Here is an 18,348-nt window from a genome sequence, read left to right as displayed (position 1 = left end):
ACAAACAAGAGACTATCTTTCCTAGGAGTTAACTTGTTAGTAGTTAAAATGTAAACTAGGCCCAAAGTTTCTATTCTGATGCATTAAATATACCTATCTCTATTCATTAATCTTACTGAAAACATTTAAAAAATGTTTCCATTAGCTCAAAGCGTGTGAGCTGGTAGGATAGACAAGCAGTTAAAGGTGCCTACCACCTCTCCTGACAACCTGAGTTCTATCTCTGGGACTCACATAGTTGAAGAGAAGAATCAACTCCCACAGGTTGTCCTCTATCCTCTACACAAGCATGTGCATGTGTGCACACACACACCCCAGCAGCACAATTTAAAAAATAAGCATTAAATGTTCAAATTTGCCATTAAGAACATATTCTTGAATCTAGGTACAAAAGAGATAGCAAAATTGAAATGAATAATATAGAATGTCTAGTAGGTAACATGTAATTTACAAGCCATACACATGAGTAAAATAATCAGAGAATATATCTTCATAAGCATAGCTTTTATTTAATTGGTGTATAGGAATGAGATATCTGAAAAGAAACTTATGCCAGTACTGTTTTTCTTATTGAAAAAAAGGGTTTGTCTTACAGTGAAATTTGTGATGTCAGCACTGCCCCTATCTCCTATTCAGGGAGGAAGCATCTTGGTGAACATTTAATAACCCCAACTCTTCTGGTTTAGCTTCAAGGTCAGTCATAAAGGGACTCTCAGGGGGTTGGGGGTTCTCAGTAGACACTGGCATAAGCCACACTGACTTCCTAAAGAAAGGGGGAGCAGAGAGGATCAAGATTGGAGCTCTTGGTGCCATAGCTTTCCAAGTCAACACTTGGAATCAAATTATTCTTATCTATATTAAACACTATCACATCATCAGCTCAATAACTTAGAAGTCAGAGACAACAGAATCACTGTAAGTTCAAGACAGGTCTGCCTAGTGAGTCTCTGGTCAGTAATTCAGTTGGATTTCTGGAGGTAAATGAATGGACGTATGTTTGTATACAATATTAAAGTCTATGCACCAAAGTTCTGCTCACATCTTTTTATCTGACTAGTCATCTTTTTTTAGTTTTAGATTTATTTAATTTATAAATTCCTCAGTGCCTGAGGAAGTCAGAAGAAGACTTCAGACCCCTGAAACAGGAGAGATTGATGGCTGTGAACTATCATGTGGGTGCTAGAAATTGAACCTAGGACATCTGCAAAAGCTGTAAGTACTCTGATTCACTGAGCCTTCTCCCTTGTCCACTGCCATCATTTTTTTCTAATGTAGGTAGGCCAAAAACAAGAGAGTAATTATCATTGACAGAGGGATGCCCATTCATCTCTGTTAATATAGCCCTTGAAGAAGCACTAGCTATGAGACAATGGGTCAGAACTCTACATTACAACTAGAATTTAGTGGTATATGCAGAAGATTATATATTTATGTATGTATATGCATATGTATAAATATGACTTAATCAAGTTTGGCTTTAATTGGGGCTTCTGGTACACCTCAGAATGTCACTAAATCCCTCAACCTACTTTACCTTAGAAAAAAATAGTTATATGGAAGGTCATAGATACTACCAAGGTAAATGTATTTTCTGCCACTGAAATCCACATGTATGGGTGGTAGTGATGGTAAATTTTATCTTATGTTTACTTTATCACAGTGATACAAAAACAAACAATACATATGATTTGCCACATTAAAATACATTACACATTTGCTCTGAACTCTAAATTCTTTTTTAATATCAAGTATTTTGTATATTAGACAAGGTTATAAGTTGTTTTATGATTTCTACACTTGCCCCCTAAGAGTTTTTAACATTCAATATAAACATTTCTATGACATGGCAAGTAGTATATATCAGGATGCTATTGAATTTCACCTCAAAGTACCTATGAGGCACTTTCTGGATCCAATTTTATTTCCATAAAAGTGCAAACAAGTGATTTAATCATACAGGTGAACAAACCCTTCTTCATTCTCTACTAGTTCCTATTAAAATGGCAGATTTATTTTCACTCACATTTTAGACATTTAGTCTCATAACATAAAAAAGTTTGTTGTAAAAATTGTACTATAAATGAGATAACAGCAAAATACATTGATGCCATGGACCAGTGGCTCAGCAGGTAAAGGTTTATGCCAGATAGTCTTGTGACCCAAGTTCAATTCCCAGCCCCCACAGGTTGGAAGCAGAGCAACAAGTCCCACAACTTGTCCACTGAACTCCATACAAAGTCTGTGACATATGCACCCACAAATATACAGAAAATAATTAAATAAATAAGCAAATATAAAACAAACGAAATTTCAGATTCCCAAATTAGTGTGTGCATGTTCATGTGTGTGTGTGTGTGTGTGTGTGTGTGTGTGTGTGTGTGAATTCCTAATTCTTCTATTTGTTAAGGTGATGGAGTATTTTATCTTGATTTGTAATTGTAAACTACAATACTGTACCTTAATCTCTGACTACTAAACTATATGTTAGACCCTTTCAACTCCATAGTGTTTTGATTCTAAAATTAATATATTTAACTTTTTAAAATGTAAAATAATAAGGTATATAATGAAGTATTTTATAAATAATTACTTAGGGTTTGTTTGAATTATTCTCATGGGAAAGTCAGTATATAGTCTCTAAAGTATCTCTTTCTGTGAGAGCAGCTCAAAGGAGAGAGATCTATAGGACTCACCGAGATACAGAACACTGAACACGGATTATCTGAAGTTCTGAACAATGATTCCTTGGACAAAAGTATGTCTTGGTTTCAAAACAGACAATTTCTTCTGAAATAACCTAGGAAATCATACTGTTTAGGAGGAAGGTATCCTAGCAACAGAAAAGCCATTCATAGAGGTTAACACGAAACAGAAATCATCAATATTTCAAATGGTGGCTTCTGTCATTCTCAGGTGCATGTGAAGTTACAGCCACTTAATGAGTTTTCAGGTGGCTCCACAGCCTTCTGTGTACAGACCCTGCCAGAAGAGAGTTGATCTCCCAAGAGTACGGACACAGGCTTAGAAGCCCACAATAGGGACAAGCTCCAGCCAGAGACAGGAAGTCCAACTAACACCAGAGATAACCAGATGGTGAAAGGCAAGCTCAAGAACACTACCAACAGAAACCAAGGCTACTTGGCAACATCAGAACCCAGTTCTCCCACCACAGCAAGTCCCAGATACCCTAACACAACAGAAAAGCAAAAGTTGGATTTAAAATTTTATCTCATGATGCTGATAGAGGACTTCAAGAAGGACATAAATAACTCCCTTAAAGAAATACAGGAGAACATGAGTCAACATGTAGAAGCCCTTAAAGAGGAAACAGAAAAAATCCCTTAAAGAATTTCAGGAAAACACAAACTAGTGAAGGAACTAAACAAAACCATCCAGGATCTAAAAATGGAAGTAGAAACAATGAAGAAATCACAAAGGGAGACAACTTTGGAGATAGAGAACCTGGGAAAGAAATCAGGAGTCATAGATGCAAGCATCAACAACAGAACACAAGAGATAGAAGAAAGAATCTCAAGTGTTGAAGATGACATAGAAAGCATTGACTCAACAGTCAAAGAAAATGCAAAGTACAAAAAGCTCCTAATCCAAAACATCCAGGAAATCCAGGACACAATGAGAAGACCAAACCTAAGGATTATAGGTATAGAAGAGAGCGAAGATTTACAACTTAAAGGGCCAGTAAACATCTTCAACAAAATTATAGAAGAAAACTTACCTAACCTAGAGAAAGAGATGCCCATGAACATACAAGAAGCCTACAGAACTCCAAACAGACTGGACCAGAACAAAAAGTCCTCCAGGCACATAATAATCAAAACACCAAATGCACTAAACAAAGAAAGAATATTAAAAGCAGTAAGGAAAAAAGGGCAAGTAACTTACAAAGGCAGACCTATCAGAATTACACCAGACTTCTCACCAGAGACAATGAAAGCTAGAAGATCCTGGGCAGATTTCATACAGACCCTAAGACAACACAAATGCCAGCCCAGACTACTATACCCAGCAAAACTCTTAATCACCATGGATGGAGAAACCAAGATTTTCCATGATAAAACCTAATATATGCAATATCTTTCCACAAATCCATCCTTACAAAGGATAATTGATGGAAAACACCAACACAAGGAGAGAAACTACACCCTAGAAAAAAGCAAGAAAGTAATAATCTTCCAACAAACCCAAAAGAAAGTAACCACACAAACATAAAAATAACACCAAAAATAACAGAAAGCAACAATCACTATTCCTTAATATCTCTTAACATCAATGGACTCAATTCCTCAATAAAAAGGCATATACTAACAAAAGTATTTTTCATGTAAATCTTCAATTTTATCAAAAAATGTTTGTAATTCCTCTCCAATTAATTTAGTAATGTTTTTATGCCTACAATTTTATCTGTGTAATTTTTCCATGAAATAGTCAATCTTAACATGTTTTTCTATGTTTCTTCAATTTTATCAGAAATATTTTCCACGTAAATCTTCAAGTTTATCAGAAAATGTTTATAATTACACTTTCAATCAACATAGAAATATTTTTATGCCTACTATTTTATCCGTGTAATTTTCCATAATAATCTTCAATCTTAACATGTTATTCTATATTTTTCTTCAATTTTAACAGAAATATTTTCCACATAAATCTTCAATTCTATCATAAAATGTTTCAACTTCCTTTTTCAATTAATTTAGCAATGTTCTTTATGTCTAACATTTTACTCTTTAATTTTCCATGACAATTGCCAATTTTAACATGTTTTTCTTTATTTTTTTCAATTTTGTCAAAAATGTTTTCCATGTAAGTCTTCGATTTTATCATAAAATGTTTTTCCTTCTTTTTTCAATTAAAAAAAAAACTTCTTACCAAGCTTTTATGAAGTAGACTAGAATCTTTAATTTTTAAAATCATTGCCTGCATCATTAGTCTACAGATCTGTGTTACAAGTTTCTGGGCCTGAAATTGACCCAATAATTGGGGAGGAATACACGTGGGAGTCTAAGATGCTATGGTCATTGTTATTACCAGTATAATCATGGATATGGCTCACTTAAAGGACCATAATGTTAACAGTAAGCAAATAAGCAAGACAAAACACTTACCACTTTTACAGACAGCACTGCAAAGTTCTCACCTTTTTCCTGATGCCACAGTGAAAAACAGGGTATATAAAATCATATTTGTATGTGTGTATTCGAGTTGCAGGGCAGCCCTGTCCCAGAAATAATACATCAGCAAAAACATGCGGATTGCTTCTGTTCTGGGAAGCCATGCTAACAATGGCCATCATCTAGTCCTGAGAACATTGTACATCCACTGTAGAAGATACACATGAGAAAATGACAAATGTGTATTAACTTCAAGAAAGAGCTAATTTTCTGCCAAGAATAAGCGTATCTTTAAAAAGAGCCTAATGTTACCTATGGCTCCAGACACATAGGCAGCAGAGGATAGCCTTGTTGGACATCAAAGGGAGGAGAGGCCCCTGGTCCTGGAAAGGCTTAATGCAGCAGTATACAGGAATATCAGGACAAGGAAGCGGGATGGGGTTGATTGGGAAACCAATGGGGGGGGGGGGACCAGGAAAGAGGAAATCATTTGAAATGTAAATAAAGAATATATCTAATAAAAAGAGGAATAAATAAATAAATAAAGCCTGAGACCTGACTCCATCTGTGCCCCAGAGCTAAGGTTGTCCCCACAGTCCTCTGTACCCAAATCCCACAGAGAGAGCTAGTGTCCCAGAAGCGCTCCCACTCCTAAGCCTACAGGTGAGATCACCACTTTTGCTCCAATAACTGTTCAAAGAGGAACCTGGCAGGAGTACCCAGGGCACAGGAACAACAGAGCATCTGGGGACAGGATACTTCCAGTCTCCATCTGCATGCACCCTGGAGCTAAGGGTGTCCCACAGCCCTCCTTATACAAATCTTGCCCAGGAGAGAGTTGGTCTCCCCAGGAGTGCTGACACACCTAAAATCACAGTGCCCCAGGCCCACAAGAGGGACAAGCCCCAATCAGAGACAGCAAGCACAGGTAGCACTAGAGATAACCAGATGGCAAGAGGCAAGAACAAAATCATAAGCAACAGAAACCACGGCTAATTGGCATCATCAGAATACAGTTCTCCTACTGCAGCAAGTCCTGGATACCCATCAAACTGGAAAAGCAAGATTCAGATTTAAAAATCGCATCTCATGATGATGATAGAAGACTTTAAGAAGGAACTAAGGAACTCCCTTAAAGAAATGCAAGAGAACATAATTAAATAGGTAGAAACCCATAAAGAAGAAACACAAAAATCCCTTAAAGAATTACAGGAAAACACAAATAGGTGAAGGAATTGAGCAAAACCATCCAGTATCTAAAAATGGAAGTACAAACAATAAAGAAATCAAAAAAGGAGACAACACTGGAAATAGAAAAACTAGAAAAGAGATCAGGGGTCATAGATGAAAGCATCACCAACAGAATACAAGAGATGAAAGCGAGAATGTCAAGTACAGAAGATATCATAGAAAGCATTGTTACAAGAATCAAAGAAAATAAAAAATGTGAAAAGCTCCTAACCCAAAACATCCAGGAAAGCCAGGACACAATGAGAAGACCAAACCTAAGGATTATAGGTATAGATGAGAGTGAAGATTTCCAACTTAAAGGGCCAGTAAATATTTTCAACAAAATTATAGAAGAAGACTTCCCTATCCTAAACAAAGAAATATCCATAAACATACAAGAAGCCTACAGAACTCCAAACAGACTGGACCAGAAAAGAAATTCCTCTCATAACATAATAGTAAAAACACCAAATGCACAAAACAAAGAAAAAATATTAAAATCAGTAAGGAAAAAGGGCAAGTAACATATAAAAGCAGACCTATCAGAAATACACCAGACTTCTCACCAGAGATTATGAAAGCCAGAAGATCCCGGGCAGATGTCATACAGACCCTAAGAGAACACAAATGCCAGCCCAGAGTACTATACCCAAAAAACTCTCAATTTAACATAGATGAAGAAACCAAGTTATTCCATGACAAAACCAAATGCACACAATATCATTCCACAAATCCAGCCCTACAAAGGATAATAGATGGAAAACTCCAACATAAGGAGGGAAACTACACCCTAGAAAAAGTAAGAAAGTAATCTTCCAACAAACTCCAAAGAAGATAACCACAAAAACATAAAAATAGCATAAAAATAACAGGAAGCAACAATTACTTTTCCTTAATATCTCTCAACATCAGTGGACTCAATTCCTCAATAAAAAGATGTAGACTAACAAATTAGACCCATAAATAAGACCCAGCATTTCGCTGCATAGAGGAAATGCACCTCAGTGACAAAGACAGATACTACCTCAGAGTAAAGAACTGGAAAACAATTTTCCAAGCAAATGGTCCCAAGAAACAAACTGGAGTAGCCAAAAGTTATTAAAAACAGTAAGGAAGGACACATCATACTCATCAAAGGAAAAATCTACCAAGATGAACTCTCAATTCTGAACATCTATGCTCCAAATGCAAGGGCACCCACAGAATGGCTAAGATCAAAAACTCAGGTGACAGCAGATGCTGGCAAGGATGTGGAGAAAGAGGAACACTCCTCCATTGTTGGTGGGATTACAATCTGGTACAACCACTCTGGAAATCAGCCTGGCAGTTCCTCAGAAAATAAACAACATTAACCAACCAGACCCCCTCACCCCAGAGCTGCCAGGGACTAAACCACCAACTAAGTACACATGGAGGGACCAATGGCTCCAGCTGCGTATGTAGCAGACGATGGTCTTGTTGGATAAGTGGATATTAGCCCAAAAGCTTTATCAATTGGAGGAGAGGTCTTTGGTCCTGGGAAGACTCGATGCCCCAATGTAGGGGAATGCCAGGACAGGAAGGTGGGAGTCGATGGGTGGCTGGGGGAGCACTCTCATAGAAGCAGGGGGAGGGACAATGGAATAGGGAGTTTCGGGGGGGGGGGAGACAGGAAATTGGATAACACTTGAAATGTAAATAAAGAAAATTTCCAATAAAAAAATGTAAAACACCAAAAAAGAGATAAATTATACAATAAATTATTTTCTAAGTCATTATTTTTAAAATACATCTGCTTAATTACTCTCACATACATAAATGTCTGATATTTCACAGGTGAAAATCAGCAACATCAAGGATGAAAAAATAAGATCACCTATGATTCTTTTCCTTCTGAAGAACTGAGATCCCACAAAAGGTGCTATATTCAGGAGTGTATGAAAGGGAGTACTTTATCTGCACAACCTTTGTGAGGGGATGAAGAGAAAATATAGTCCGGAGGAACGCAAAACAGCTTCAACCATGAGAGAAAGGAGTCTGGAGAGAGAAAACTCACCCTCCTCTCAGCTTTACAGTGCTGGAAAATCCACCCTCAGGTAAAACTTACACTTAGCCTATACACTGAGATCTTCAGAAAGCCAATCATGAAAGTTACTTTTAATGGATGTATTGGGCGGAACTTCCGATAACGGAAAATATATGTGGTCAATGAGTGGAAGGCTACAGCGGCCTCTGAAAACCAATGGGGCCTATGAGTTCTTGGTCTTTGGAGACAAGCCATCATTAAGAAGACAAAGGTAAATTTCTACAGGTGTAGAAGGTGTTCTACATCTATGTCTTTGTGTGTTTAAAATGTCATTCTAATATGCCCTAAATAGGGGAATCAGAAAAAGCTTCCTTAAAAGAAAACAATGTATCTCGCACCTAAGATTAAAACTGGGTTTGAGAAAGTAAGCGGACCTAGGTACACTGAAGGTCCATGCTTTTAAGGTTTACTCCCACCTCCCATTGCCACATTTCAGTCAGTTGGACACTTTACGGTGGTCCCTCCAACATCTGAAAAATTACTGAGGACCACACATAGCTATTGAATGCATCAACCTAAGAAATTCTTCCTGCCTCTCCAAACAGTAATTAGGACCAGGGCGCAGATACCTTACTCAATCTGTCCCGGAAAGCTAGAACCTGCGGGTTATCACTTCCTCTGCATGTGCTGCCTATTTCAGCCGTTAACTGCTGCACTAGCCTAAAGACTGCACTGTAAAATGAAAGGATGCCAGAACCAACAGAGGGTCCTCACTTCTACAAGTTCTCCAAGCTAAACAGACAAATAAGAAAACTGTATTTCAGTTCTAAAAGAAACTCCACTTCTAACAAAAAGCAATAGACAAGCCAACTTTGTAAATAATAACAACACAAGAATTCTGCCTTGGAAAAGCTAGCATTTAGTCAGACCTGAAAACTAGGAACTATCTTGATTCTAGGTGAAATGAGAGGAAGATATCAAAGTGAACCTTTAAACATGGCAGACTTGCTTTATCTTGGTCTTCATAACTTCCCAGGACTATCACAATCTGATATAGGTCACTGGCAGAAAAGCATGTGTGTGTGTGTGTGTGTGTGTGTGTGTGTGTGTGTGTGTGTGTGTGTTTCTGTAGCCCAGGCTAGCCTCAAAATTGCTATGTAGCCAAAGGTGACATTGAACTCCTGATTCACCAGCTTGACCTTTCTAAGTACTAGAATTATGTAGACTTGTATTATCACAACCAGCTAGGGCAATACTTTTAAAAGAACAGAAAGCAATATCATCATCATGAAGAAATATGGAGATTCTGGACGTGGGAAGGTCAGTTTCAGAGACACAGTATGACTAATTTCAATACTATCAAGTACAGATAATTGGCAGTAGGTTTGAAAAGGCAGAGCCATGGAATATTTCTGTAAATGAGATATATTATACAAAAAAGACCAAAGTATAGGAAAGGAGGATGTCTGAGAACTGAAACATGTAAATTCGCAAGTCTGCTTTGCATGAAAGTATTTGTCTTCCAGAAAATTTATAACAACATCACAGCTCTGTAGAGAACACAATCATCACACACTACTTTTTCAAGGAAGTATCCTCCAAAAGAGTCTATATGGAAGGCAATCAATCAATCGTTACACAGTAAGTACCCTTTCTAGGAAGTATCTCCAAATGCTCACTTACCATCAATGTCCCAAGCACAAGTCCAAACCAAGACAGCAGTGTGAACCAGGACCTCTAAAGCCATAGAGACCCCCACTGGGCAGACTTACAGCAGGGCACCACTCAGAAACAAAGGGGAAAGGTCACGGCTGACTTAAGTGCTTTTATGAGGCAGCCCATGCTCAGCTGCCTTCATTTTCTTGTTTAGGTAGCCTGCAGGGGCGAGGGAGCTCTCACTGATATGCTAACTACTTAAAACTCAGGTTCTCCAGATTAGTTGCACCACAAATCTCAAAGAGGCATACCCAACAGGTAGATCATGCTCTAAAAGATGGTCCCAGCACTGTGCAGCACAAATTAGAGTCAATAAAATATTACAAAAAGAAGACAGAAAGTTGGGAGTGGGGATGGAAAGAGGGCTAGAGTTGAGAAAAATTAGGGGGAAGAGCCAGTGGTAAATATTATAAAAGACACTATATAGTATATAAATTTTTCAAAAAATTAATTAAAAATATTTTTAAATGTTTCACTTGATAACTATTTGCAATGGACTGTTAAATCACCTAAGTGCCCCCAATTAAAATATTGACAGTAACTACTATGTTGTTTGAAATAGGTTTTTATTAGATACTTTCTTTATTTACATTTCAAATGTTATCCACATTCCCAGTTTCCCCCTGCCAGAAACCCCTAATCCATCTTCCTGCCCCCTACTTCTATGGGGGTGTTCCCCCCCTCTCACGCAACCACTACTGCATCCCCACCCTCCCATTCCATTACACTGGGCCATCTAGCCTTCACAGGACCAAGGGCCTCTCCTCCCATTGATGCCCAATAAGGCCATCCTCCGCTACATATACAGCTGGAGCCATGGGTACTTCCATGTGTACTCCTTGGCTGGTGATTTAGTCCCTGGGAGCTCTGGGGGGTCTGGTTGGTTGATGTTGCTGTTCCTCCTATGGGGTTGCAAATCCCTTCAGATTCTTCAGTCCTTTTTCTAACTCCTCCATTAGGGACCCCATGCTCAGTCCAATGGTTGGATGTCAGAATCCGCATCTGTATTTGTCAAGCTCTGGCAGAGCCTCTCAGGAGACAGCTATATCAAGAACCTGACATTGTGGACTTCTTGGCATCCACAACAGTATCTGAGATTGGTGTCTGCATATAGGATGGATACCCCCCAGGTGGGGTAGTTTCTGGATGGCCTTTCCTTCAGTCTCTTTAGTCTCTTCAGTTCCTTCTAAGAAGGACCGAAGCACCCACACCTTGGTATTCCTTCTTCTTGAGCTTCATGCTGTCTGTGATTTGTATCTTGTGTGTTCCAAACTTTGGGACTAATATACACATATCAATGAGTACACACCATGTGTGTTCTTTTGTGATTGTGTAACCTCACCCAGGATGATATTTTCTAGCTCCATCCATTTGCCTAATAATTTCATAAATTAATTGCTTTTAATAGCTGACCAGTACCCCCAGAACTCCCAGGAACTAAACCACCAACCAAAGAGTCTCCAGCTATATATGTAGCAGAGGATGGCCTTTTCAGACATCAGTGAGAGGAGAGGCCATTGGTCCTGTGAAGGCTCAATGCCCTATTAAGGGGAATGCCAGGTCAGGAAAGTGGGAGTGGGGGATTGGTGAGCAGGGGAAGGGGAGATGGGAAAGGGGATTTTCAGAGGGGAAATGATGAAAGAAGATAACATTTGAAATGTAAGTAAAGCAAATATCTAATAAAAATTAAAAAAGATTACCAAAACAAACAAACAAACAAAATAGCTGAGTAGTACTCCATTGCATAAATATACCACATTTTCTGTATCCATTCCTCTATTGAAGGACATCTGGGTTCTTTCCAGCTTCTAGCTATTATAAATAAGGCAGCTATGAACATAGTGAAGCACGTGTCCTTGTTATATGTTGGAGCATCTTTTGGGTATATGCTCAGGAGAGGTATAGTTGGGCCCTCAGCTAATCCAATTTTCTGAGGAACTGCCAGACTGATTTACAGAATGGTTTTACCAGTTTGCAATCCTACCAAAATTGGAGGAGTGTTCCTCTTTCTCCACATCCTCACCATCATCTGCTATAACCTGAGTTTTTGATCTTAGTGGTGTAAACTGGAATCTCAGGGTTCTTTTGATTTGCATTTCCCTGATGACTGAGGATGTTGAACATTTCTTTAGGTGCTTCTGGCCCATTCCATACTCCTCAGTTGAGAATTCTTTGTTTCACTCTGTACCCCATTTTTAATAGGGTTATTTGAGCCTCTGGAGTCTAACTTCTTGAATTCTTTGTATATATTGGATATTAGTCCCCTATCAGATGTAGGGTTGCTAAAGATCTTTTCCCAATCTGTTTTGTCCTATTGATAGTGTCCTTTGTCTTACAGAAGCTTTGCAGTTTTATGAGGTCCCATTTGTCAATTGATATTAGAGCATAAGCCATTAGTGTTCTGTTCAGGAAATTTTCCCCTGTGCTCATGTGTTCGAGGCTCTTCCCCACTTTCTTTTCAGATAGTTTCAGTGTATCTGTTTTTATGTGGAGCTCCTTGATCCTCTTGGTCTTGAGCTTTGTACAGGGAGATAAGAATGTATTGCTTTGCATTCTACTACACGCTGACCGCCAGTTGATCCAGCACCATTTGTTGGAAATGCTGTCAAAGATTAAGTGGCCATACATGTGTGGATTCATTTCTGGCTCTTCAAATCTGTTCCATTGATATTCCTGCCTGTCTCTGTACCAATACCATACAGTTTTTATCACTATTGCTCTGTAATACAGCTTAAGGTCAGAGATGGTGATTTTCCCCTAGAAGTTCTTTCATTGTTGAGAATAGTTTTCATTATCCTGGGTTTTTTGGTATTCCAAATGAATTTGCAAATTGGTCTTTCTAACTCTATGAAGAAGTGATGAATCTACAATACAACTGTTGGAAATCAACAGCTAACAATACATAATATTAAGGGTATAAATTGAATGTGTATTATTGCTTAGTTACATGTGAGTAATGTTTTCTTTTTTATTGAAAAGGGAAGTAAAAACACTTTATGATAAAATTAAAGATTTACATGGAAAATATTTCAGATAAAATAGAAGAGATGCATAGAAAAACATATTAAAATTGACAAGTTTCATGGAAAATTAAAGAGTAAAATGGTAGACATGTAAAATATTGCTAAATTAATTGAAATATGAAATAGAAACATTTTATGATAAAATTGAAGATTTACATGGAAAATATTTCTGATAAAATTATAGAAAATTTTAAGTGTTAAAAATTTTAAACATGTTAGAATTGAAGATTATCATGGAAAATTTTATATAGATGTGATAATGGTAGACATAAAAGTATTCCTAAGTTGATTGAAAGTGCAATTATAAACATTTTCTGATAAACTTGAAGATTTACATGGAAAATATTTCTGATAAAATTGAAGAAGTAAATAGAAAAACATGTTAAAATTAAAGACTATAATGGAAATTATACAGATAAAGTGATAGGCATAAAGATAATTCTAAGTTGATTGAAGGTGAAATTATAAACATTTTCAGATAAAATTGAAGATTTACATGGAAAATATTTCTGGTAAAATTCAAGAAATATATAGAAAAACATGTTAAAATTGACTATTTCATGGCAAATTTTACATATAAAATGGTAAATATAAAAACTCTAAATTAATTGAAGGTGGAATTAGAAACATTTATGATAAAAAGATCTACATTGAAAACATTTCTGATAAAATAGAGGAAATATATAGAAAGACATTAAAATTGAAGATTATCATGAAAAATAATGCAGATAAAATGGTAGACATAAAAAATTACTAATTAATTAAAAAAGGAATTACAAGCATTTTCTGATAAAATTGAAGATTTACATGAGAAATATTTCTGTTAGTCTATGTCTTTTTATTGGGGAGTTGAGTCCATTGTTGATAAGAGATATTAAGGAATAGTGATTGTTGCTTCCTCTTATTTTTGATGCTATTTATATATTTGTGTGGGTATCTTCTTTTGGGTTTGTTGGAAGAAAATTACTTTCTTGCTTTTTCTAGGGTGTAGTTTCCTTCCTTGTGTTGGCATTTTCCATCTATTATCCTTTGTAGGGCTAGATTTGTGGACAGATATCATGTAAATTTGGTTTTATCATGGAATATCTTGGTTTCTCCATCTATGATGATTCAGAGTTTTGCTGGGTATAGTGGCCTGGGCTGGCATTTGTGTTCTCTTAGGGTCTGTATGAGGTCTACCCAGTATCTTCTAGCTTTCATGATCTCTGGTGAGAAGTCTGGTCTAATTCTCATAGGTCTGACTTTTTAAGTTGCTTGCCCTTTTTCCCTTACTGTTTTTAACAGTCTTTCTTTGTTTAGTGAATTTGGTGTTTTGATTATTATGTGCCTGGAGGAGTTTCTCTTCTGGTCCAGTTTTTTTGGAGTTCGAAAGGCTTTTTGTATGTTCATGGGCATCTCTTTTTCTAGGTTAGGAAAGTTTTCTTCTATAATTTTGTTGAAAATATTCACTGGCCCTTTAAGTTGTAAATCTTCGCTCTCTTCTATACCTATAATCCTTAGGTTTGGTCTTCTCATTGTGTCCTGGATTTCTTGAATGTTTTGGGTTACCAGCTTTATGCATTTTGCATTTTCTTTGACTGTTGAGTCCATGTTTTCTATGGTATCTTCAGTACCTGAGGTTCTTTCTTCCTTTTTTTCGTTTTTTTTTCTATATTCTTTGTTTACATTCCAAAAATTTCCCCTTTCCCAGTTCCCCCATCCCTATATGTCCCATAAGCCTTCTTCTCTCTACCCATTCTCCAATCACCTCTCTCCTTTTTTTTTTTTTTTTTTGTGGTACTACTTCCCTACAATGCTAGATCAAGCCTTTCCAGGATCAGGACCCTCTCCTTACTTCTTCATGGGAGTCATTTGTTATGCAATCTGTGCCTTGGGTATTTAGAGCTTCTGGGCTAATTAATATCCACTTATCAGAGATTGCATTCCATGTGTATTCTTTTGTGATTGGGTTACCTCATATAGGATGATATTTTCCAGTTCCAAACATTTGCCTAAAAATTCATGAATTCATTGTTTTTAATTGCTGAGTAGTATTCCATTGTGTAAATATACCACATTTTCTGTATCCATTCCTCCATTGAGGGACATCTGGGTTCTTTCCAGTTTCTGGCTATTATAAATAAGGCCACTATGAACATAGTGGAGCATGTGTCCTTATTGCATGCTAGGGAATCCTCTGGGTATACGCCCAGGAGAAGTATAGCAGGGTCCTCCAGAAGTATCATGTCCAGTTTTCTGAGGAACTACCAGACTGATTTCCATAGTGGTTGTACCATCTTACAGCCCCACCAGCAGTGGAGAAGTATTTCTCTTTCTCCACATCCTCGCCAACACCGGCTGTATCCTGAGTTTTTAACCTTAGCCATTCTGACTGGTGTGAGGTGAAATCTCAGGGTTGTTTTGATTTGCATTTCCCAAATGACTAATGATGTTGAGCATTTCTTAAGGTGCTTCTTGGCCATCCGAATTTCTTCAGGTGAAAATTCTTTGTTTAGATCTGTATCCCATTTTTAATAGGGTTATTTGGTTCCCTGGGGTCTAACTTCTTGAGTTCTTTGTATATATTGGATATTAGCCCTCTATTGGATGTAGGGTTGGTGAAGATCTTTTCCCAATTTGTTGGTTGCCATTTTGTCCTTTTGACAGTGTCCTTTGCCTTACAGAAACTTTGTAATTTTATGAGGTCCCATTTGTCAATTCTTGATCTTAGAGCATAAGCTATTGGTGTTGTGCTCAGGAAATTTCCCCCTGTGCCCATGTCCTCAAGGGTTTTCCCCAGTTTCTTTTCTATTAGTTTCAGTGTGTCTGGTTTTAGGTGGAGGTCCTTGATCCACTTGGAGTTGAGCTGAGTACAAGGAGATAAGAATGGATTAAAAATTCAGGAGACAGCAGGTGTTGGCGAGGATGTGTAAAAAGAGGAACACTCCTCCACTGCTGGTGGGGTTGCAAATTGGTACAATCACTCTGGAAATCAGTCTGGCGGTTCCTCAGAAAACTGGGCACGTCACTTCTAGAAGATCCTGCTATACCATTCCTGGGCATATACCCAGAGGATTCCCTAGCATGTAATAAGGATACATGCTCCACTATGTTCATAGCAGCCCTATTTATAATAGTCAGAAGCTGGAAAGAACCCAGGTATCCCTCAAGAGAAGAATGGATGCAAAAATTGTGGTATATATATACAATGGAGTACTATTCAGCCATTAGAAACAATGAATTCATGAAATTCTTAGACAAATGGACGGAGCTGGAGAACATCATACTAAGTGAAGTAACCCAGTCTCAAAAGATTAATCATGGTATGCACTCACTAATAAGTGGATATTAGCTTAGAAAATTGGAATACCCAAAACATAATCCACACATCAAATGATGTACAAGAAGAACGGAGGAGTGGCCCCTGGTTCTGGAAAGACTCAATGTAGCAGTATAGGACAAAACCAGAACAGGGAAGTAGGAAGGGGTGGATGGGAGAACAGGGAGAGGGAAGGGGGCTTATGTGACTTCAGGGGAGTAGGGGGGCCAGAAAAGGGGAAATCCTTTGAAATGTAAATAAAAAATATATCGAATTAAAAAAAAAGCTGCATGTTCTGGGAGGCTCTGCTAGTGCATGACAAATACAGAGGGAGACACTCTCAGCCAGCCATTGAACTGAGAACAGGGTCCCCAATGGAGGAGCTAGAGAAAGGACACAAGGAAATGAAGGGGTTTGCAGCCCCATAGGAGGAACAACAAGATGAGCCATGCAGTAGCCCCAGAGCTCCCAAGTACTGAACCACCAACCAAAGAGTACACCTGGAGGGACCCATGGCTCCAGATGCATATGCAGCAGAGTATGGCCTTGTTGTACATCAAAAGGAGGAGAGGCCCTTGGTCCTGAGAAGGCTTGATGCTGCAGTGTAGGGGAATGCCAGGACAGCAAAGCATCAGTGGGAAGGTTGGTGAGCAGGGGGGGGGGGGGGAAATAGGATAAGAGATTTTTTGGGGGGAAACCAGGAAAGAGGACAATATTTGAAATGTAAATAAAGAATATATCTAATAATAATAATTTTTAAAAAGAACAATATAAAATAAAATAAAAGAATGGATCAATTTGCATTCTTCTGCATGCTGACCTCCAGTTGAACCAGCACCATTTGTTGAAAAGGCTATTTTTCCACTGGAGGTTTTCAGCTCCTTTGTCGACGATCCAGTGACCATAGGTGTGTGGATTCATTTCTGCCTCTTCAATTCTATTCCATTGGTCTTGTCACTTGCCTGTCACTGTGCCAATACCATGCAGTTTTAATCACTGTTGCTCTGTAGTATTGCTTGAGGTCTGGGATACTGATTCCCCAAGAAGTTCTTTTACTGTTGAGAATAGTTTTAGCTATACTGGGTTTTTTGTTATTCCAGATGAATTTGAGAATTGCTTTTTCTAACTCTGTGAAGAACTGAGTTGGGATTTTGATGAGTATTGCTTTGAATCTGTAGATTGCTTTTGGCAAGATGGCCATTGTAACTGAAAATGGAAGATTTTTCCATTTTCTGAGGTCTTCTTCAATTTCCATCTTCAGAGACCTGAAGTTCTTGTCATATAGATCTTTCACTTGTTTGGTTAGAGTCACACCAAGATACTTTATATTGTTTGTGGCTATTGTGAAGGGTGTCATTTCCCTAACTTCTTTCTCAGCCTGCTTATCCTTTGAGTATAGGAAGGCAACTGATTTGTTTCAGTTGATTTTATAACCTGCCACTTTGCTGAAGTTGTTTATCAGCTGTAGGAGTTCTCTGGTGGAGTTTTTTTTTGGGGGGGTCACTTAAGTATACTATCATGTCATCTGCAAATAGTGATAATTTGACTTCTTCCTTTCCAATTTGTATCTCTTTGACCTCCTTATGTTGTCTAATTGCTCTAGCTAGAACTTCAAGTACTATACTGAAAAGATATGGAGAGAGAGAGGGCAGCCTTGTCTGGTCCCTGATTTTAATGGGATTGCTTCAAGTTTCTCTCTATTTAGTTTGATGTTGGCTACCGGTTTGCTGTATATTGCTTTTCTTCTGTCTCTTGTATTCTGTTATTCATGCTTGCATCTATGACTCCTGAATTTCTTCCAAGGTTTTCTGTCTCCAGAGATCTCTCACTTTGTGATTTCTTTATTGTTTCTACTTCCACTTTAAGGTCCTGGATGGTTTTGTTCAGTTCCTTCACTTGATTGTTTGTGTTTTCCTGTAATTCTTTAAGGGATTTTTGTGTTTC

At 37.8% G+C, this 18,348-nt stretch overlaps 1 protein-coding gene across 1 annotated transcript; it reads right to left on the bottom strand.

Moving 5' to 3' along the window:
* Nucleotides 1–621: 621 nt before the first annotated feature.
* Oosp2 (oocyte secreted protein 2) lies at nucleotides 622–10,120 on the bottom strand. Its single transcript, XM_052189681.1, is given in 4 exon segments — nucleotides 622–763; nucleotides 2,694–2,797; nucleotides 5,159–5,340; nucleotides 10,051–10,120. Coding segments are annotated over 4 exon segments (492 nt in total). The 5' UTR covers nucleotides 10,115–10,120.
* Nucleotides 10,121–18,348: the final 8,228 nt, after the last annotated feature.

Source organism: Apodemus sylvaticus, chromosome 1 (assembly GCF_947179515.1).
Source record: "Apodemus sylvaticus chromosome 1, mApoSyl1.1, whole genome shotgun sequence".
NCBI lineage: Eukaryota > Metazoa > Chordata > Mammalia > Rodentia > Muridae > Apodemus > Apodemus sylvaticus.
The sequence above is the reverse complement of the archived record's forward strand: the minus strand, read 5'-3'. Positions and strand labels throughout refer to the sequence as shown.